This window comes from Carassius carassius, chromosome 14 (genome assembly GCF_963082965.1).
Source record: "Carassius carassius chromosome 14, fCarCar2.1, whole genome shotgun sequence".
In the NCBI taxonomy this organism is placed as follows: Eukaryota; Metazoa; Chordata; class Actinopteri; order Cypriniformes; family Cyprinidae; genus Carassius; species Carassius carassius.
This window is the reverse complement of record NC_081768.1, coordinates 1,955,265-1,978,278: the sequence shown is the minus strand read 5'-3', so window position 1 is coordinate 1,978,278 and position 23,014 is coordinate 1,955,265. Positions and strand designations below refer to the sequence as shown.

General features: G+C 36.0%; 2 protein-coding genes across 3 annotated transcripts in view; one reads left to right on the top strand and one right to left on the bottom strand.

Moving 5' to 3' along the window:
• The window catches only part of LOC132156718 (egl nine homolog 1-like), a 339,835-nt gene extending 322,968 nt beyond the window's left edge, over positions 1-16,867 (top strand). Inside the window, exon 5 of the mRNA XM_059565694.1 lies at positions 16,800-16,867. Coding sequence (XP_059421677.1) covers positions 16,800-16,822 — 23 coding nt within the window. The 3' untranslated portion in view covers positions 16,823-16,867. The remainder of the gene's footprint in view (positions 1-16,799) is intronic.
• On the bottom strand, positions 1,865-18,651 carry b3galnt2 (beta-1,3-N-acetylgalactosaminyltransferase 2). 2 transcript variants are annotated; one of them, XM_059565691.1, is made up of 12 exons: positions 18,439-18,651; positions 16,102-16,228; positions 14,643-14,743; positions 10,454-10,647; positions 8,017-8,112; positions 7,777-7,887; positions 6,733-6,811; positions 5,043-5,226; positions 4,715-4,840; positions 3,516-3,669; positions 3,317-3,373; positions 1,865-2,357 (listed from the first exon to the last, which is right to left on the bottom strand). In XM_059565691.1, exons 1-12 carry the CDS (start codon positions 18,542-18,544, stop codon positions 2,217-2,219), a joined length of 1,476 nt encoding a protein of 491 aa, XP_059421674.1. In that variant the 5' UTR covers positions 18,545-18,651; the 3' UTR covers positions 1,865-2,216. The 2 variants fall into 2 exon arrangements, with proteins under 2 accessions (XP_059421674.1, XP_059421673.1); XM_059565690.1 differs by having other exon boundaries at positions 3,516-3,675; positions 18,439-18,650.
• Between the last annotated feature and the right edge of the window lie 4,363 nt (positions 18,652-23,014).

Genomic DNA, 23,014 nt, shown 5'->3' with positions numbered 1-23,014 from the left:
TGAAGTGAAATCACAGTGTTTGAAGGGTATTAGATTATTGTGGATGATCCTGATGAGTGAAAGACTCGCTAGGCAGCTGAAAATTAGCTTAATGAGTTGATTGATCTGCTAATGAAGCCTGAGAGACAGCAAACTATTCGGCGTTTTCCAGAAGATTGTATCTTACAGAGCAGACACAATTGCCCAAATGTGAGCCCAAGTAGAGAGCTTATGACCTCTACCACAAATTAAAAACTTAAGTGTGTTAAGTTTTGTTATTGTCTTCAGGATCACACCTAATATACACGCCTACATACTTCATATTGCTCAGGTATTAAAATTGCTTTAGAATTCCAGAGAAGACTTTGTGAAGCCAACACACTAATTTGTCCTGAACTTTTAGTTATTCATTTTATATTTAATACACTTTCAATGCATTTTTAAATGTTGGGGTTTAAAGCATGCCTGGATCATATAATTTTGACTCCAGATGGTGGCATTAAACTGAAAGGATCTGCATTGAGAGAAACTTGAGGCCTGTGTTGTCAGAACGTCTAATAGTTTCTGGAAGAGCTCTTAGTGCTCATCTCTCCATCCGTTCACTAAAAGCACTGAGAATAACACGCAGAAACAGATGAATGATTTCACTCGGGTTATTCGGAGGTCATTTTTTCAGCTCTTAAAGACATCTTTTTACTTTCCAGATGATTCAGGAAGGGCATTGTAAAAAAACAAACAACCCAAAGATCATATTGCATTTCAGTTTTGTATAATTTCTCGACATCATGTGAAGAGAAACGATGAGAAAGTTTTGTAAATGCCAGCACTCAGCATGAACTATGAGCTCACAGCTGATATTTCTATGTTTGAGGTAAATCTGGATGCAGTGATGCATTAAATATGAAGCAAACCACGTTATACAGCTCTGTAACCTCATATTACCTCCTGCCAGTGCCAACAGTGATTGTTTTAATCTTAACAGCAACACACTTGTTCACCAGACACTTTTTAGTAGCTATCCAAGAATCCTCCAAAATCCAAGAATTGGCAGTTAAACTGTTGACATTTTTAATAAGGCAAGAGACTACACACACACAGAAAAAAAACCAGTTGTTTTTCATACAGTAGTGAATTTTGGGATATTGTGCTTCCATAACGTTTCAAACTGGTGAAAAAGAAAACATCCAGAAACACTTTTAAGCGTTTATTTAATTGCACGTTATCTGTTTGTGTCTGTAAATTACAATACTTATCTTTAAAATATTTAAAATGTTTTATACCTATCTATATTTTAAAGGTTTTCACCGATTTCAATTATTATACATATTTAAAAAAGTCTGTTTCTCAAAATATATCTTTTTATCTCCACTTCAGTAACTTACAAACACCAACATTTATACAAAAATATAACATTCACTTGATTAATAAAAAAACAAATGTTCTATTATAATACATATCCGTGAAGCTGTTTTTATTGATTTTATTTAATCAACACTTACTGTACATACACCAGACTTTATGATTTTATTCCCATCTTCAGTATATTCTGAATTATTTTACAAACGGGTTCGATCATATATAATTCACATGATTTTATATATCTGTTGAAATTAGATTCATGGTGTGATGTAAAAAAAAAAAGAATTCCAAAATTCTAAACATTTAACAAAACCAAACAAACACTTTGATTCTGTTTTTTTCCCAATGCTCAGATTTTTGCTTTAGATGCTTATGCTAATGAATGCATACTTAATCAGATAATGCATTATTTGCATATTCAAACAATCAATTGGGAAAGTATGGTGACATCTTCTAGTCTAACCCTTCTCACCTGTAGGGTCTTGCCATTAGAAGTTGATTTGTAAGCACACAGACACATTTGCAATCCTGTTGTAATGTTTTATTGTTCATAAATGAACGTTTCAGTGTAACAATTTTGGCTTGCAGCTAAGATAAAAGCAGTGGAAAGGATTTGCGTGCTTGGTGATTTCAAGATCTCTCAGCAACAGAGAACGCAAAGCGCAAAGATGACAGAAAGACAGGTAACAAGAGGAAGCACAGGTGAAGCTGCCCTGGCGATTCTCAAACCCTGTGTGAATTTGACATCTGGTGGTGGATCTACACTGCCGGCATAACAGCGCAGGCTTATAAAGGACAAGTAAACATGATTAGTGTGTCGTATGGACGGGTGGGGGAAGATGTCAAGAAAACGAAGAGAGATGGTGAACATGCATGTGTCAGTGTTGGGTCCAGATGCAGCCGCAGGGATCGCCGCACTTCCTCTTCCTGTCCCAGAGCGAGCGCAGCTCCTGCGGCGAGTGCTGTGGAGAGGACAGCATGTCCACATAACACTCCTTCTCACACAGCCAGCCTGAATCCTGACAAACACACACTACATTACAGCCGGATCTCATCCTGCAGCATCACTGAAGCTCACGGGGTCGATTCCCAGCGAATGCATTGACTGCAAGTTAAAGTCACTTTGGATGAAAGTATCTGCCAAATGCATGAATGTAAACTCAATTATTTATGGACAAATACAAGAATGGTGAAAACGCTCCCCTAAACGGGCTGCAGGACATGCGCTCAAACCCTGCTGACTTCAACAAGAGACTTGTGTTCATCCACATAAAAACAGGATTTACAATTATATTTCGTTTGTGTTGAAGTACTTTATTGGCATGATTGTGTTTACGTACAATATTCCCAAGGCATTATATACAAAAAAGTAATGGCCAATATATATGTGTGTGTGTGTGTCTATTGACATGAACACATATTTAAATATTGTTCACACTGTCTTGATTAATGCTTAATTTAAACATTATATAAAATATATATTTCAATATATAATTATATATCTAGTACAGTAATATATAGTAATAAGTATTTTTGTTTATAATGTCTTACATGTTTATTTTAGATTTTCTATAAATTAATAATTTGCTATACATATTTTAACAATAGTGAAATACAAACAAATACAAATAATATATATATATATATATATATATATATATACACACACACACACACACACATATATATATATATATATTAATTAAAACCTATAAATAAATGCAGACAATTCAACTGAATGGATGTGAAAAGACTTTTAACCAGCATAACAAAAAAAGTTTTTTAACCAAAACACCTACTCTGCCTTTCATTTTAAATAAATATTTTATAAAATCCAAAATATACTTTTATGAACTAAACCCACCTAAAATATTAAACTGGTAGCCTTTGATTATATTGATTAGAGAGAAGTTGGGTTCTGAAGGTGTGCAGCTATGAGAAAAGAGAGAAAAAAAAAAAAAAAGAGTTTGTTTTTCACCTGATATTTGCGAGGCCCGATGGCAGCCATCCAGATGCCCATGCTCACATCCTCTCCCTGTGAAAACACATTTAACTGCTGAAAAACCTCGTGAAGCTACTGTATCCATCATCAGAATGGCTACAGGATTACGGAGTTGTTTGCTACGATACACATGATATCTTGATCTGTAGGTAAGATGAGGAGATGAGGACAGGACCTGGTAAGCTTTGAGATGTTGAGCGTTGCTGGCGAGCCACTCCACCAGATCCCTGGACACCACGTATCCAGATCCACAGGCGAAGGCCGGATACACTGGACTGGAGTACTCCAGCTCCTGCCACTTCCCCACACGATCCACGGCCCAGTTCTGCCTGAAACTGACCAACCACAGCCATGAGACCGCAGTGATGACATCACAGCCCTGCTCTGATCTGATACGCTGATACACTAAGCTAGTTATCCTTTTACCAGGAAAAGGATGTCACCAAACACTTCATAAAAAATGTAAAATAGGCTAATTAATAATAGGATAAGAATTGCAGGTATACTTTATACATACATACATACATACATACATATATATATATATATATATATATATATATATATATATATATATATATATATATATATATAGCTATAAAATAAAATATATTTGATAAAATTTTGTGCATTATTTTAAATTGTTCTTTTACCAGAAAACGGTTGTCACTTGTACTTTCAGATATATAAATATATATTTATATAAATTATATATTTTTAGATAAGAATAACACACATACTTCCATTTGATTAATAATTCTTTTACCAAAAAATGGTTGTCCTATGTTGTCCTATGTTGTACCTATGTTTTAAAATACATAAAAATATAGAATATATAAAAATGAAATACATTTTTTTTATACATATATACTTTTTCTACAAATGATCCTTTTACCAGAAAACTTTTGCAATTTATATTCCAGATATACATAAAAAGTATATAAAAATATAAAACTGTAATATAAAAATTTTTTAATTCATAATTTAAGACAAGACACTTCTGTTCTACAAAGGATAAATAAATTATCGACAATTTTCTACAATTAAGCATTATTTTAATTATCATTTTACCAGAAAATGATTGATACAATATAATATTATATATATATATATATATATATATATATATATATATATATATATATATATATATATATATATATATATATAAAATTGGTTTTATTTATTTATTTACTGCATTGCATTGAAACATTTTTGGCACTGCCAAAAGCATGAGTTACACTGATGTACAGTAAGTTTAAAGTGTTTATTTAGAGCTTGTCAGGATGGATCTGTGATTCTAAGACGGCTCTTTTTGCTCTCTCTGATTTATTCTATTTTATTGATATCGGCTGTATATCTTGGGGGACTCACTTTCCCCACCACAGGCTGCTCTCTGAGAGGCGTTTTAGCTCCGTCTTCAGCAGGACGGCATCCACGTCGATATAGCAATCATCATCTGTCTTCAGCAGCAGCTTGAAATCAGCGTTTCCCACCGACCTGTTGACACGCTTCATTACAAACCCCCCATTCACAAGCCAAGACAACAGTGAGTCTGACTCTAATACAGACAGAACACAGTTACCCATTACTAACTGACTGACCGCCAGAGTTCTATTAGGCAATGTTTAGGAATTAATTCATAAAGCAAAAGATATACCTGGAGAACGAGGTGTGAGAGGAGATTGGGTGCAGCACTAACCACTTATAAAACTGTAGCAGTTTTAAAGGCACGTTCCTGTAGGTGTCTACCACGTCCACAAACACCATGTCTCCATGTCTGAGGCTCTCCTCCCTCAGGGCCTCGTCCTCCTCTCTCAGCTGAGCCTCGCGGATCCGCTGGCGTCTGGCTCGCCCACGCAGCAGCTCCGACAACACCTGCACATCTGAGAGAGAGAGAGAGAGAGATTATTCTCGAAACATTTCGACTTTATTCTCGAAACTTTATTCTTTATTTACATCATGGTTGGCTCATACATGTACAAATGAAAAATCTTAAAGATTTTTTTTTAAGTAAAAACCTCCACATAGCTCCTTTAAGAAATAACTGACAAATAACTGAAAAAAAAACATTTCGAGCATACTTTCCAAGGTGGGTATTTTGACACATTTTGTATGTATTTGTCGGCACAAGAGCAAAAAGAAGCAAATTCGGTGTTCAAGCGTTTTGAGACGCCTTTCTCTGCGTGAGCCCTGAACACCGTGGTACTGAATTGGGCTCTTTCACATCCTTTTGTTTGTTCAAAACTGCGATTAGTATTTGTTCGTTCATGTGCAGGAGGGACTGTCCGTGATACGCGGCTCTCTCTCTTTCTCTCTCTCTCCGCACCGAACACAGCATGTGAGTAACCAGCTACTCAGTTCAGCTTTTCCGCGTCTTGTGTTTGGATGCTTGATACCGATTGTTAGCGACGGGCTTGAGCCAGCTACTAAATGCACCGTCTTCGAGCCATAGATCGTTAAAGGTACATTTTCCCATTGTGATAGCCAGGATGAAAGTCCTTCTGACAAGTCTGTATGCTGCCGCTTGGACCTTGTAGTTCTGGAACGCTGTGATACCAGTGTGATACCACCCAGATTCCTCAATCAGAACTACAACAGGCGAAACAAATGAATGCCATTGCGAGCGCATTTTGATGGAAGAACAAATTAATGGACTAGCATATCAATTTAAGACGTTTTTATGACTTTTTATGGCCTTAAATTCTTATTGTTAAATTTATGACTTATGGTCCTGCGGAAACCCTGCTAATAAAAAGTCTCTGTACTTTAAGAACAATTACAGAAGAATAAAAGAAAGCATATTTCGTTACCTTTTGAAACTTAGAAGGGTTCAATACTGCAAAGACTCATTAAATTGATCAAAAGTAACAGTTAAGACATTCATAACGTTACAAAAGATTTCTATTTCAAATAAATGCTGTTCTTCTGAACTTTCTATTCATCAAAGAATCCTGAAAAAAAAAACATTATGGTTTCAACTCAGAAATGTTTCTTGAGCAGCAAATCATCATATTAGAATGATTTCTGAAGATCATGTGACACTGAAGACTGGAGGAATGATGCTGAAAATGTAACTTTGATCACAGGAATAAATTACAGTTTAACAGATATTCACATAGAAAACAGCTGTTTTAAATTGTTAAAATATTTTACAATATTCCTGTTTTTACTGTAATTTTGATCAAATAAATGCAGCCTTGGTGAGCAAAAGGGCTTCTTTTAAAAACATTTTAAAAGTCGAAACCACCAAAACTTTTGAATGGTAGTGCATGTATAGTCATTTCTATTTCATGGTGTCACAATGCTAAAATCCATCATTTTTATTGATCATCAAAACACAAGGCTGAATCACACAGAACACAAACACTACATAATTGATGTCATCATACCGTACACTGAAAAAGTGAAACCTCCAGCTAAGCCCGGGAAGCCCAAAGCACTCCGGTGAGGCAACGTTCCCTCTTCTATCTGAGGAAATACAGAAGATAACCATTAAAGATACTGCTGAAGTATTACGTTTTAAAAAATGAAATAGGGATGTTTGCTAATTCAAGCATCACTATTGTTCATACTTTAGGTTAGAAGTTACTAAAAAGCCTTTTCTACAGACTAAAATATCAGAGACTCTTTATTGGGGCCATTAAAGGTATAGTTCACCCAGAAATGAAAATTAGCTGAAAATGTGCTCATCCTTGGGTCATTCAAGATCAGGATGAATTTGTTTCTTCATCAGATTTTGGAGAAATGTAGCATTGCATCAGTGTCTCATCAATGGATGCTCTGCAGTGAATGGGTGCCGTCAGAATGAGAGTCTGATAAAAACATCACAAAATAATCCACAGCACTCCAGTTAATGTCTTGAGAAGCTGCATGTTCGTAAGAAACAAATCCATCATTAAGAGATTATTCAAACGGTTGCTTCTAGCCAAAATATGAGTCTATAATCCATAATAATAATAATAACAAGTGTCACATAAAAATCCAGCCACATATTTATTTAGAGCTGTTTTGGCTTGGGAACTGTACAGATTTCACTCCTGATTAAGACCAGACCACTTTTTCACTGGATGAAGTGTTATTATGGATTATAGACTCATATTTGAGTTAAAAACCTCTTAATGCTGGATTAGTTTCAGCTTCTGTCTTCTCCAGATGTTAACTGATGGACTGGAGTGGTGTGGATTATTATTGTGATGTTATTATCAGCTGTTTGGACTCTCATTCTGACGGCACCCATTCACTGCAGAGCATCCATTGATGAGACACTGATCCAGTGCTACATTTCTCCAAACCTGATGAAGAAACAAACTCATCCTAATTTTTTATGACCTGAGGGTGAGTCAATTTAAGCACATGTTCATTTTTGGCTTAACTATGGCTTTAAGAAACCCTGGAGAACACCTATGTACTACACCAGATGTAGTTTCCCTCACCGATCCAAACTTGAGCACCCCTCCTCCGTTACTCAGGTGGACCGCAGACGTGTTGACAGACATCAGGCCTGTCGAATCCTGAGCCTCCCACAGAAGAGTTCCCTCAAAACCCTGTTCACAATCATCACGTCCTTCAGTGTGAGTGAAATCAGCAGCATTCAACTACATTAATGATGTTTAAACACTAATTAGTCGTTAGTGTGGGGGTTTCATATAAATGCTCTTTTCTGCTCGTGTCACCTTGGGAAGAATGAACTGCTCGACGGCTTTGTAAAACATCCCACCCACACGTGTGCCTGGACTCAGTGCACTGAAGCGAGCGGTGACCACCGGCTCCTGCAAACACACACACACACACACACACACACACACACGTGTCAACAGGAACACCACAGACTATATTTGCTCAGCTGCAGACAGTGATGTTCTCAGAATAATCCACTGTGACATGCACAAGTCGTTATGTGATTTCTGTATCCTCACTGGGCCAACAACATTTTTCTGAACCAAGAAATGTCATGTCCATCACATCACACATAATCTGTTTACTTAGAAATTTCTGTGGTGGTAATGCATTTTAAAAATAAAATGCGTCTCATTAAGGCTATTTTATACAACCCTAAATGCACGCACATAATATTTGTACATATTTCATGGCCAACTTACTTTATTACAAAACAATAATAATAATAATAATAAAAACTAGCAAATTTTCTGAACCAGCAAATTTTCTTTTTTATTAACAAATAATCTATAAATAAAAAGAAAAAAGCTCTCTCTATATATTTCTGAACCAGCAAATTTAATTTGAATCACATCGTTTTTGTTCTATTAATAAATATTCAGTAAAAAAAAATCTCTCTCTCTTTCTATGAATGTATATATATAAACACACACATACACACACATAAATATTTTTACACGTATACAATTTAAATTCATTCTATGGCAGTAAGGCTATTAATTAAGGCAATTTGTTTTGCATCCAAGATACATGCAAAAATATCCTTAAATTCATAATTTGACAACTGATGCAAACAAAATTCTCCGGTTTTTAGATAGCTAAATGTATAAATAAATCTAATGTTTAAAAAATAGAATTTTACTTTTATGATAGATGTTCATATATTAAAAGTAGACATCTGGGTCTTGGATAAGCGTAAAAAAAAACTAAATAAAATGCATTTTACAAGAAGCAAGTGCATGAATGTTGATTAAAAAGCATAATGAAAAAACAAGTTTTAATCGGATCTTCCTATAACAAAAGAATAAACCCCCAGACATAAAAATGTCCTGTGCGGCGATTTTCTGCTAAAAATATTTTCCTAAAACCAATGACTTTAAATGCATAAATTCTTTTCGTTTCTAATGCTATAATAAAATAATTATCCAAAACATGCACAAATACAGTACCATGTGCATGTTTAACATATGCAGCGTTACTGAACTTATTGGTAAAATACAATAATTATATGATTATCATTGATTTCCCGATCCGTCTCATCCCATCAGTCAGTGTGGAAATGTATGAGGCGATGTGTGATTGCATCACACAGCTCCGTCCACCTCTGCACTCCTCGAATTAAAGATCAGAGACTCCACAATCAAAGGCACTGATGGAGAAGACCTTATTGAATTTGCTCTCCGCACATTCATCTCCGCAGCTCGCGATATGTCTCTTGACTCGTGTTGCACGCTGCCGTCTCCAGTACATTTATCAAATAAATGAGTAATGTCTTGCAGGATGATGAAAACTCACCTTAAAAAGCCAACAGGATATTTTGGGTTTCTCTTGGGGCAAGAACAAATCGAATGACTTTATAAAGTGCAAGTGGAGTTTCTAAAAGAGTGTAACGGAGGACGACTGTTCTGTGCAAATTTAAAATGGGTCAATGGTTTAAATGATTACTAGTTTTTATTTGGTTTAGTTTAACAGCAGGAACATAATCTAAATTCTATAGAAAAATTAAACCATTATTATTATTTTATTTTATTACTAATGTATTCATAACAACAACTACAATTTTAATTAAAATATCACGACAATCATAATAACATTAATTATATTACATTTAATTTTTTATAACAATTGTAATAATAATAATAATAATCATATCATATAATTATATAACAATTGTAAAGATAATAACAACAACATTATTATTAAACAATCATTTACATTAAAAGATAATAATAATGGTTTTATTTTTATTATGAATGGATTAATTATGAATATTTAAATAAGATTAAATTCCATAATAACAGTTATTATAATATATATATATATATATATATATATATATATATATATATATATATATATATATATATACATACATACCCTATTCCTTGAAATGAAAACCATGAACAAAGAAAATATAACCCTCAAGACATATTATTTTATTTGCATTGAGCACAAAACCATCTAAAGTCAAACTTACTTTAATGCATTTACAAAGTTGTCATTTTTCATATTTCTCTCTTATGTTCATAACTGTGCATACTGTTGATTATGTGTTAAGTTCATTGTAATATGAATCATTTTCATTCGATTTTAACGGTTGTTTTGTTTTTGTGTTTGCACTGTAATTCTAAACCTCCTGTACTGTGATGTCGAGTCGATGTAAAGTAAAGGCAGATGTGAAGCAGTGACTCCAGACGGTGTTTGTGCTCGTACCTCCTGGTCCACCTGGAAGAGCCGCACGGTGACGTTGCCTCTGAAGTCGTCTCGTGGGCCGTTGGGAAAGACGCCAAGCTGGGTGATGACCACAGAATGAAGGACCTTGAAGTCCAGACTGACGGCAGACACATCGGAGGGCAGCAGCGCAGACGAGTCGGGAACACTCAACACAGACATCTCCTGTCCAGCAGCTGAAGCAGAGCTCACTCAATCAGGCATGCTTCTGCTTAAATACTCAAGAAAAAAAAAAGTTATTCCTATGGCTCAGTGGAAGAGCATTGTGTTAGCAGCGCAAAAAGTTGTGGTCTCAATTCCCAGGGAACACACATATTGATCAAAAACAAATGTATAGCCTGAATGCACTGCATAAAAGCATCTGCCAAATGCATAAATGTAATGTAAATGTAAATTCGTTCAGCAAGCAAATATCTATGTGTATATATATATATATGCATTGTTGGTTTTGATTGCTTCTGTTTGTAAGTTGTTTTGGATAATATGACCCTGGAGCACAAAACCTTAAGTCTTTAGTGTCAATTTTTCAAAATTGAGATTTATGCATCATCTGAAAGCTGAATAAATGATCTCTCCACTGATGTGTGGTTTGTTCGGAGGACAATATTTCACTGAGATACAACTATTTGAAAATCTGGAATCTGAGGGTGCAAAAAAAATAAATATTGAGAAAATCATCTTTTATTTTGTTCAAATGAATTCTAAGCAATGCATATTACTATTCAAAAAGTACGTTTTGATATATTTACAGTACGACATCTACAAAATATCTTCATGGAACATGATTTTAACTTAATATCTTAATGATTTTTGGCATAACAGAAAAATCTATAATTTTGACCAATACGATGTATTTTTGGCTATTGCTACAAATAAACCCCAGAGACTTAAGACTGTTTTGTGCTCCCGGGTCACAAATTTAATATATATATATATGTAATAGGTTACAGATTACAAGTTACCGTGTTTAAAAAGCAATCGTAGTGTTACTTTTTCCAATTAATTTATAAAAGTAACTGCTTACTTTTGTTTACTTCTTGATTACTTTCTTAAATTTCTCATGAATGTTTTCAACCGTTAATATTTTCCAAACATTTACACCACGCAGGGTTAAACTTACAGTAGTAGGCTATTATTCAACACTCATTACTGTCAGACTTCAAAAATCCTTCATCACTTGAATGAAGATAATTGATATTATTAATTAAAAGAGTTGAACACATCCAGAACAAAATCAGACTTTAGTGCTGCTTTTACTTTGAGATTGATCTGAAGTTCAATGCAGCTTTAAATTCATAAGAAATAGTGATACTGTTTTGAAACCAAATCTTCGCATAACTACAGAAACAGTGGCATCCAACAATGCTTTGAAAAAAAGTTCATTAAAAAGCATATACATCAATCCAAATACAATTATCTAATCCCATTCTGTGTACTAAACTCCTGAAACATTGGTGTCTGTTTCTATATTATTTTTCTCATGAAGTGACTCTAAAAAATAATGTTTATGTGTTTTCATGAATGCAAAAACGCATGAATTTTGTCATTTGACTTAACCCTGGTTAAATAAACAAGTCAGCCCATGAAGGGTTATAGATAAAGCCAGATGTCACGAGCAGACGGAGCTGTTTTCACACGCCGCTGCACAGTGATCCAAACATCAGCACTTTAAGAGACTCGTCTGCTCTGAACTACTGGCTCTCTTAATTAGAAAGCAGCCATTTATTACCCAGGAGATCAATTGGAGGAACAGAGTCGTTAATAGAGAAACGGGACGCTTGTTCCGAGCAGCAGACTCACTGCTTCACTCGTCCTTGAGACAAAAGCCAATTAAAGGCGGCGCAGACGAGAGACAGAAGCGCGCAGATGTGGCTGAACAGCCATCAGGAAAAGCTTTTAGAGCACACAGGATCTTCTCTCGCTGTTAAAGGGCTCATTAGCATAACGCTTCGCCAATCACCACCACCAAAGTCCAGAAGAATCCTTCTGAAAGTGTCTTCAAAACACCGAAAACTGAGCTGCGGCTTGAATTTAAAGTTCAAACCGTAATTGTGTTTCAACTAGTGCTGTCAAAATTTAACAGGCTATTCATTTTTCAGTTTAATGTGCACAGAGGCTTCTATCAAAGCGTGAAATAAACTACGTGCATGCAATGTCGTGGACAGTTAAGTTACTAAAAAGGTATTTAACGCTGCTTTAAAACTGTGCATGCATGTTTTATGTTATATTCGTTACATATGTTACATTTTAAGAACACGTCTTTGAAATGGTTTTCTAAACTGTCCTGAAGCGTCCCTCATTTAACACGCACGATTTAACTCGTCAGTTCATTAGTAGAGACTTTGAGGCTTAAGTAGGTCAGAAAAGAGAAAATACGAAGTGTAGCAAATACGCGTCATGTTCAGCAGAGGTAGCTCTTAAAGTGACAGCAGACAAAAAACAACCCAATAACCAGCTGCTTAATCAAAGAAAAAGAAAGGAAATCAATAACGTTATTTAACTTTAAGGGGTCATGTATGTTTCATTTAGAATGTAGTGTTTGATAACTGTATTAAATATCTGTATATTTCTGCTGAAGGGCACAGGTACAGCTAAATATGACATTTATTATAACAGGTGTGTAAAGATTGTAAGTTCACTTAAATTATAAGTCTAATAAATGTTAAAATTGATAGCCCTCAATTATAATTTAATGTTGGACGACTATAGTCAATGGTTAAATATTAGGCGGAAAATGCCATTAAACAAATGTTAAAAATATACGGTCTTTATGTTGTTTGCACATTCTTTTGAGGATTGAATGTGAAAACTGAATTGTTGCAATCTAAAAGTATATTTAAAAACGTAAATGTTAGGTGAGATTAATCATAATTAATTTATATAAATGTTAAGACAAAACACTGTTAAAGTAATGATTATATAACATTCTTATAAGTGATATACCTTCTCATAATGTTTTAGAAAAATTAATTTTTTTTGCAACATTAAATAACGTTCTAATCAACAATACAACTGGACCTTTTAACATTCATAAAATATAAAAAATAAGTTTTTAAAGATTTAAGAAGTTAGAATTTAAAGTTTAGAAAGTTAGTAGAATATTGTAAACAATGTTTTTGTAACCTTTAAATAATGTTCTAAACACCACAAGAAAACTGGAATAGCAATGTTATAACATATTTTGGGTGAGAATAAAGTTAGATGTTGTAAGTAACACTTATTTTGATTATATTCTTTAAATAACTAGGCATTTTAAGATTATTAGAATATTCAAAATAAATGTTCAAAAAAAGTTACATTTTGGGTGAAGTTAGCAAAAAAACTGGACATTTTAAAGTTCTTAGAATATTCCAAATAAACATGAAAGCAACGTTACATGTTGGATGTTTTTAAGAAAGTTTTTGCATCCTTTATATAACATTCTAATCACAATATGAACTTTTTTTATAACATAAATTTGTTACAGTACGTACATTAGGGGTTTCCCAGGAAACAGATAATGTTCAAACAACTTTCAGTAATGTTTCTTTAAAAGTTACAAAAATGTTACGACAAAAAATTAAGTTTATTCTTACATTTGTAAGTTTGATATACATAAAGTTGAGAAAGAAAATGTCATAAAAGTAATGGGAACCTTGTATTTCCTCTGTTATTTTTCCATGTGTCTAATAGACATGAACAAGTTCTCTGAAAAACATCTAAGACCTTTGAAACATGTTTAGTCTTCATGCTCTATGTTGAATATGGATTGACTAATAATAAACATTCGTACATTTGCATAAAGCATCCATATTTGTCCATGCCCATGTTGATTAGAGTATTAAAAACTTAAAGTATTCATTTAAGATACATTTAGAACAGATAAAAATGTGATTAAGTTGCAATTAATCAAGAGTTAACTCATGAAAATCACGCGATTAATCGCGATTAAATATTTTAATTGTTTGACACCCCTAATAAATAGACAAATGTTACTTTATTATATATATTTTGAGCAATAAATTCTATGTTGAATTAAAATATATCTTTCTAAAGTTACTTTTTTTGTCAAAATTTATTTAACAAACTGCAGCAAAGCGCCATCATATAAGCCCCACGAATCAGCTGCTCTGAACTGAGGAACATATCAGGGACTCTGGCTTCATTAGAGCGGAGTCTGAGATGGATTCACCTGTCTCTGTGAGGTTCAGCAGCGAGCAGGAATAAGGGTCTTCACGATCTTCCTCCGGCACAGAACAGCCATGCTCACCAATGATGAATTTCACCATCACCCTTTCAAATAAAACCGCAGACAACATCGAGCATCATTCTCAGTTCTGACTGGCTAGTGAGAGTGATTTAATTGTTCACGGTTGCCGAGCAACATCACGGTCTGCTGCATTAATACAGATGTGCATCACAGATGTGTGCATATGGGCTATTTCACAGCAGAGTGAGAGTCTGCTTTACAATAATAATACTGATCATTTAATTGTTATACATTATGTGTTCTTTTGATTCATGTCCATTGATTCAGATGAAATCAAATTACAAATCTGTGATTTTTGCAGCAATTTATTAACCAGATTATGCTGTATGCATAACCATATAGTTATTAAAATACATTCATTAATTATAATAATATTATTATTATTTAAAATCTATTTTATTTTTAGTATTTTGAGCCTGCAAAAAATACTTAATCTTTTAGTCGTCGTTATTTTCCAACCACTTTAATAGACCATACAAAACCACAACGCATTTCTTATTTTATTTTATTTATTATGTATTTATTTGTTTAATTTTTGGATTACCACATACCCCTAATTGCCATATTTAATAAAAAAATAAAAAAAAGATATATACAATCTTTATAAAAAAATTAAAAATAATTATGCATATAATAAATAATATTAATGATTAACAGTAAATATATGAAAAATATTTACATCTATATACTTAAATGCACATAATTTATATTATATATAAAACACAACATTTAAATATATATACATGCATGTGTGTGTATTTATATTTATATAATAAATATACACAGTACACACACACACACACACACACACACACACACACATACTATGCAAACAAAAACTTTTATTTAGGATGCGATTCATCTTGATTAATCATGACAGCACAAATATATAGTTTGATTTTTGGGCTGCAATAAACTGTCCTATTTGAGCTTTTTTTCATCATTTTCCACCCACTCTCTGTCCCTTAGAAATAAATGTTATGTTCTTTTTGCTCAAAAAGCTGTGGCCTTCAAACATCCAATGTACAACATTGCAGCTTTTGATGAGAACATGCAGGGTACTTTCAAACATATTCATTAATTCATAATAAAACTGTGCAGAATTGATTTGCAGCAGCGCTGGGCTGTGATTCGAACATTAAATCATGTTTGAGCTATTTTAATGAGCATGTGCCTGAACGATCTTTAAACGTGGAATATTTATAAGGATTCAATAAAGTTGCAGGCCAAAACAAACAGCAAAAAAGATCAAGCAGTCAATTTTGCAAGTCAATATCAAGAGCCTAATCTTCTGAAATGAATCGATTTCTGTCTGAAGTGAGGGTTTTAATGAAGCAGAGATCGAAAGATTCACATGCACAGGTGTGTTCGGAGTACCGACCGTTTCTGGAAGTGAGGATGGTGTTTAAGGTAGCCCAGCCATGTGTCTCTTATGGCCTGCCGGAGCTCATGATGATGCCGCGCTGACAAAACACCCATCAACACCTCATGCACAGCCTTCTGGTTGTCTGACAATACAATATTGAACAGAAACACTATAATCAGCACCAAAACAGAGCCTTAAGATATTCATGCAAAACGCCTTTTTAAAAGAATAGTTCACTCAAACTCAAATTTATTTATTCACCCTGAGGCCATCCAAGTTTCTTAATGGGAAATGTAGCATTGCATCAGTGTCTCATCAACGGATGCTCTGCAGTGAATGGGTGCCGTCACAATGAGAGTCTAAACAGCTGATAAAAACATCACAGTAATCCACAGCGCTCCAGTCCATCACTTAACATCTTGAAAATTCAAAGGCTGCAAGAAACAAATCCATGATGTTTTTAAACTTCAGACTGTTGCTTTCAGTCAAAATACGAGTTTATAATCCACAATAACTCTTCCTCCAGTGAAAAAAAGTGCATCTGCTGTTGTCTCTCACATCAAAATCCAGCCACATATTTGTTTAGAGCCGTTTAAACGCTGCTTTAGCTTGTGCAGATTTCTCTCCTGATTCAGACCACTTTTTCACTGGAGGAAGAGTTATTATGGACTCGCATTTAAGTTAAAAACCTCTTAATGCTGGATTTGTTTCAGCTTCTGTCTTCTCCAGATGTTAACTGATGGACTGGAGTGCTGTGGATTATTATTGTGATGTTGTCATCAGCTGTTTGGGCTCTCATTCTGACGGCACCCATTCACTGCAGAGCATCCATTGATGAGACATTGATGCAATGCTACATTTCTACAAACCTGATGAAGAAACAAACTCATCCTTTTCTCGGATGACCTGAGGGTGAGTATTTTCAGCAAATGTTTATTATTGGGTGAACTATTCCTTTATAAAGGCTTCTCCAGCAGGTTGAAGGCTCAAACTCAGAAGACATGATGCAGCGAGATGAAAGTCTCTGGCAGAGGCCCTTTGTGTCCCCTAATGGATGTCACTTGTGTCCTATTCCACCATGTGTGACAAACATCAGAGCGAGGGTGTAATGCGCATCTGTGCCTTTGTTTCCAGGTAGATTTCTCCCACATCTCAGACACTTTTCTGCCGTCTCTCTTTTTCTCTCTATTTTACACAACTTCACATTCAGATCCGATTCCTTCTTCAATCCGATCACTGTGGTTAACAAGCTGCCGGCATCTGCGTGCACAGCACACTAATGCAGCCTTCATCTAATGCATTAATTCCACATCTAACCCCCCCGCAGAGCCCATTAGGGATATTATAAATAACATGCTTACAGATCATTAAAATGCAATGATCCGTGCATTCAGTATTAATGCTCATATGCATGCAGTCAATATTAAAGTTCTATTTGCACTGAGCATTAAGGGTCTATACATTACATTATACATTAAGCAGCAATAATTCTATATATTCTATAACTCTCTCGCTCTCTCTCTCTCTCTCTCTATATACATATATGTATATGAAGAGTTTGGTTCGAAAACGCTATTTTGATTAATTTGAGTAAAAATTTATTTTCTTTACCAAGAAAGCAGCAAGATGAAAACCATTGTTTTCTGTTTGTAACTTTCACATAGCATCTTTAGGTTATAATAACATTAAAAATGCAAATCCAGATTTAGATTTTCAAAGATTTATTATAAAAACTTTTTTAATTTAAAATGCAATAAATCCATGGAATCAATATAAAAGTTATTCTTTGGTATTGAAACTGAAAAATCAACAAAGTAAGTTGATCCACATAGGACAGCCTCTAAACTTGGTCAATAATGATCTTATTCAAATCTTATGTTTCTTCCCTCTTATGTTAAGCGTTTTTTTTGTTCAATAAGAATTGGGCTTTAATATTCTTTATGCATTAATCATTATGCATTGATTTTTTATGCATTCTACATGCACTCAGCGTTAATATTTTCTTTGCTTTTCAGTAATTGTCTATGCATTATATACGTTTTATATTGGTTCATTTTTTTTATATGAAGTTAGAAAATGCAGAGTACTTTATGCATTAGCATTATATATTCAGTATCAATGCTCTGTATAAAAACTGATCACTGGCACTGATAATATTATATTCATCAGTAGCTTCATAAGATCCGAGTAGCAAGAATTTATATGCATTAATTGTTGTATATTAATTCACTGTGTGTATTCATGCATCTGCCTGACACGGAGGTCACACCGAAACACTTTCATTCAACACAAACTGTCCTACCTGAAAATAAGAGACTATCAGACGAACAGAAAGTAGAAGTTGAGCGTTACCTGCAGAGCCGAAGCCCAACAGGAGCGCAGTTCTGTCGGTCCAGCCGAGCCAGTGAAGCAGTGCCGCGGAGACACACACAAACAGCGCCGCTACCGCGCTTCTCATGGACGGACGACTGGGTCCAGACACCGACGCTTAACGGGCTGCGCACACAACGACCGGACCGGCGGCGACTCGACGCAACGCACATCGCTGATGTGACGAGGGTCTTGCGCGCGGCGTCCTGTCTTACAGCACGCTGATGACGACAACACTCGGGCAACCAATAGGAGTTGAGCGGTCGACGCGCTATGCCTTCTGGGAAAAGTAGTTCAATAAGATTCCAGTTGCCATGAAGATTACGTCAAATACGCGATTGACTTTCTCTTTTAACAATACAAAGTGCATTCGTGTTTAATATGATTAACATATAAATCTATTTTACATGACTATTTTTCATATAAAAAAGTATGTGTGTGTACAAATATATGTGTATGAACCTATACTACCTGTACAGTGAAGGCTAACCGAGACTCGTTGCTCTTTTGTTGGATTTGATTGCTTCTATTGTATTCATTTGTAAGTAGTTTTTGGATAAAAACGTCTGCTAAATTATTTAATTTAAATGTAAATATACCAGAAATCACTTAATACTTTTATCGGATAGCGTATGTGCTAATTTACTTGGGTCTCATTTCTGAAGCACAAGCAGAAATTATTTGTTATTCGATCATAAACCCCTGCATAAAGTGTCAAAAGAACGATTTACACGAAAAACGTCTGAAATGTGACCCTGGAGCACAAAAGCAGTCTGAAGTCTCTGGAGTATATTTGTAGAATATCAAAAAATACATTGTATGGGTCAAAATTATAGATTTTTCTTTTATGCCAAAAATCATTAGGATATTTATAAGTAAAGATCATGTTAAATTAATATATTTTGTAAGTTTCCTACCGTTAATATATCAAAAAATTGTATTAGTAATATGCATTGCTAATCATTCATTTGAACAACTATGATTTCTTCAATATTTTTTTTGCACCCTCAGATTCTCAAATAGTTGTATCTCGACCAAACGATTATTTCATAATCAGAAATATACAGTATGCATTACTCTGTTGCACCGCTAGGTGTATCCATTGACCACACAATATTATAAACTTGTGTGTTATTGTCAGAGCAAACATATTAACTCAAGCATATCATTCTCATAATGCAAGCAAGCACACTAAATATTGAATGCAGACAATTTTAAAATGTTTATTAATTTGTACAACTGCACAGATCTAAACATTCAGACTTCTAAAAGAGAAAAGTGCAGAAAAGCACCAACAAATCCATACATTTAGGCATTGATTCAATTACAAGGTATCTCAAAGTTCTAATATTTAAATCGGGTAATCAGTCCATGCAAGTTATGTTTTTATAATAATAATAATAATCATAACATTATTTAAAAGTTCATTTACATTTTTGGGGTTTAATTGTACCATAATTCTCTAGAAATCAGCTGGACTCCATTTAATTTACTGGGAAAACCAACAAACCCTCCTTCTCTCTGAACACATGGAGCATCAGCACTAAAAGTAAATATCAAGCGTTTAGAACACAATATCGTTTTAAGTACTCACCCTACATACACACTCTCTGAATTTAAAGGCGATCTCATGCAACGTTCGCATTTCAAATATACATCTGTGCACTTTAGGAGGTGGATCTTCAGATATAAGATCAGTCCACCGTGGCACATGTTAAAGGGGCTTTAATACACATCACACAAGGAACAGCTCGATCAGGAGCTGCGCATTAGATATAATAAGACTTGGTTTCGTATAAATTAGCAAAGGCTAGACTAAAATTACAGTGATATAAAGAAAAACATTTGACATTGTGCTTTTTTATTTCTTTGTTTTGAATAGGAAAGAGCCTGTGAAATAACAGTGTAGAGGACACGCCATAGTCACAGTACTTGGCACTCAGAAACCACCTCTATACACACACACACACACACACACACACACATGCAGCCTCTCCGTTTGGCATTTCAGTCAAAGGCCTTGCTGTTTAAATCAGGACCAGCGAAACAACTCTGAAACTACCGTGAAACATGCCAGTGATAGTAAGGCCGTTCAGAAAGTGTGAAGGAATCTTCAGCAGGGAGGTGATTTGAGAAAAGAGTCTGTGGGAAGATGTTTGCATTGAAAAAAAAGATAATCAGACTACATTTAAAATGTGTGTCATTTCTTGAATATATTAAAGCAATAGTTCAAGCAAAAAAAAATGAACATTTGATGAAAAATTGACTCATCCTCAGGTCATCCGAGATCAGGATGAGTTTGTTTCTTCATCACATTTGTAGAAATGTAGCATTGCATCAGTATCTCATCAACGGATGCTCTGCAGTGATTGGGTGCCGTCAGAATGAGAGTCCTAACAGCTGATAAAAACATCACAATAATAATCCACAGCACTCCAGTCCATCAGTTAACATCTGGAGAAGACAGAAGCTGAATCAGGAGAGAAATCTGCACAGATCAAGCAGTGTTTAAACAGCTCTAAACAAATCTGTGGCCAGATTTCGATGTGAGAGACAACAGGAGATTTTTCACTGAAGGATAAGTTATTATGGATTATGGACTCAGCATTGATTTGAAGTCAAAGACACCTTAATGCTGGATGTGTTTCATCTTTTGTCTTCTCCTGATGTTCACTGATGGACTGGAGTGCTGTGGATTATTATTGTGATGTTTTTATCAGACTCTCATTCTGACGGCACCCATTCACTGCAGAGCATCCATTATTGAGACACTGATGCAATGCTACATTTCTACAAACCTGATGAAGAAACAAACTCATCCTAATCTTGGATGACCTGAGGGTGAGTCAACTATTGGCCTATGTTTACAATTTCTTTAAAATTCATATTTAATGTGTAGAGTCATTTATAAGTGAGCTTTTTGTAGGTTGACAACTCTCTGACTTTAAACTGTTAGAATTGTCTGTGATTGCGAAATGACACGCTTCAGCTTTAAATATTGAAGGTGAAATATCCAAATAACTTTGTATTAAAGAAGAAAATAATGTGAACTCACAGTCATCGGCACGCTGGATTTTATATGTCAGATGGGGCGGAAAATACTTTTGTACAGTCGAGAACACACAAAACACATCCCAGAAACCATCATGAAGATTACTGTTGAATGTTGTTTGCGTCTCAGGTCTGAGGGGCTCACAGCTGTATTCACAGCACAGATGTTGAGGAGGCCTTTCTGAGGTATCTGGTTCTGTGTATCACAATGTCATTTGGAAACTGGAGAAGATTTGGAGGATTTAAAATATCTCAAATATCATCGTAGCGGGCCGAACGGCAATGCAGAGTACCCAGCCTTCTTGGAGTCTCTGGGAGGGGTGCTGGAAAGTGCTTCGACTGGGGACTCCGTCGTTTTACTGGGGGACTTCAACGCCCACGTGGGCAACGACAGTGACACCTGGAGGGGCGTGATTGGGAGGAACGGCCCCCCTGATCTGAACCCGAGCGGTGTTCAGTTATTGGACTTCTGTGCTAGTTACAGCTTGTCCATAACGAACACCATGTTCAAGCATAAGGGTGTCCATCAGTACACGTGGCACCAGGACACCCTAGGCCGTAGGTCGATGATTGACTTTGTGGTCGTTTCATCCGACCTCCGGCCGTATGTCTTGGACACTCGGGTGAAGAGAGGGGCGGAGCTGTCAACCGATCACCACCTGGTGGTGAGTTGGATCCGATGGCGAGGGAGGAAGCTGGACAGACTCGGCAGACCCAAACGTACTGTGAGGGTCTGCTGGGAACGTTTGGCCGAGTCTCCTGTCAGAGAGATCTTCAACTCCCACCTCCGGCAGAGCTTCGACCGGATCCCGAGGGAGGCTGGAGATATTGAGTCCGAGTGGACCATGTTCTCCACCTCCATTGTCGAAGCGGCCGCTCGGAGCTGTGGCCGTAAGGTTTCCGGTGCCTGTCGAGGCGGCAATCCCCGAACCCGGTGGTGGACACCGGAAGTAAGGGATGCCGTCAAGCTGAAGAAGGAGTCCTATCGGGCCTGGTTGGCTTGTGGGACTCCTGAGGCAGCTGACAGGTACCGGCAGGCCAAGCGGACTACAGCCCGGGTGGTTGTGGAGGCAAAAACTCGGGCCTGGGAGGAGTTCGGTGAGGCCATGGAGAAGGACTATCGGTCAGCCTCGAAGAGATTCTGGCAAACCGTCCGGCGCCTCAGGAGAGGGAAGCAGTGCCCTACCAACGCTGTTTACAGTAGAGGTGGGGAGCTGTTGACCTCAACTGGGGATGTCGTTGGACGGTGGAAGGAATACTTCGAGGATCTCCTCAATCCCGCTGTCACGTCTTCCATTGAGGAAGCAGAGGCTGAGGGCTCAGATGTGGACTCGTCCATAACCCAAGCTGAAGTCACCGAGGTAGTCAAGAAACTCCTCGGTGGCAAGGCACCGGGGGTGGATGAGATCCGCCCTGAGTACCTCAAGTCTCTGGATGTTGTGGGGCTGTCTTGGCTGACACGCCTCTGCAGCATCGCGTGGCAGTCGGGGACGGTGCCTCTGGGATG

What these genes read in the sequence shown, in the direction of transcription:
- b3galnt2 (XM_059565690.1), bottom strand. Translation starts at nt 18,544, where the DNA reads ATGAGAAGCGCGGTAGCGGCGCTGTTTGTGTGTGTCTCCGCGGCACTG. An exon ending in GCTGAACCTCACAGAGACAG is followed by an intron (nt 10,648 to 14,642) that starts GTGAATCCATCT and finishes GCTCTGCTTCAG; the next exon opens with CTGCTGGACAGGAGATGTCT. An exon ending in TTTCACTTTTTCAGTGTACG is followed by an intron (nt 5,227 to 6,732) that starts GTATGATGACAT and finishes TCTCTCTCTCAG; the next exon opens with ATGTGCAGGTGTTGTCGGAG.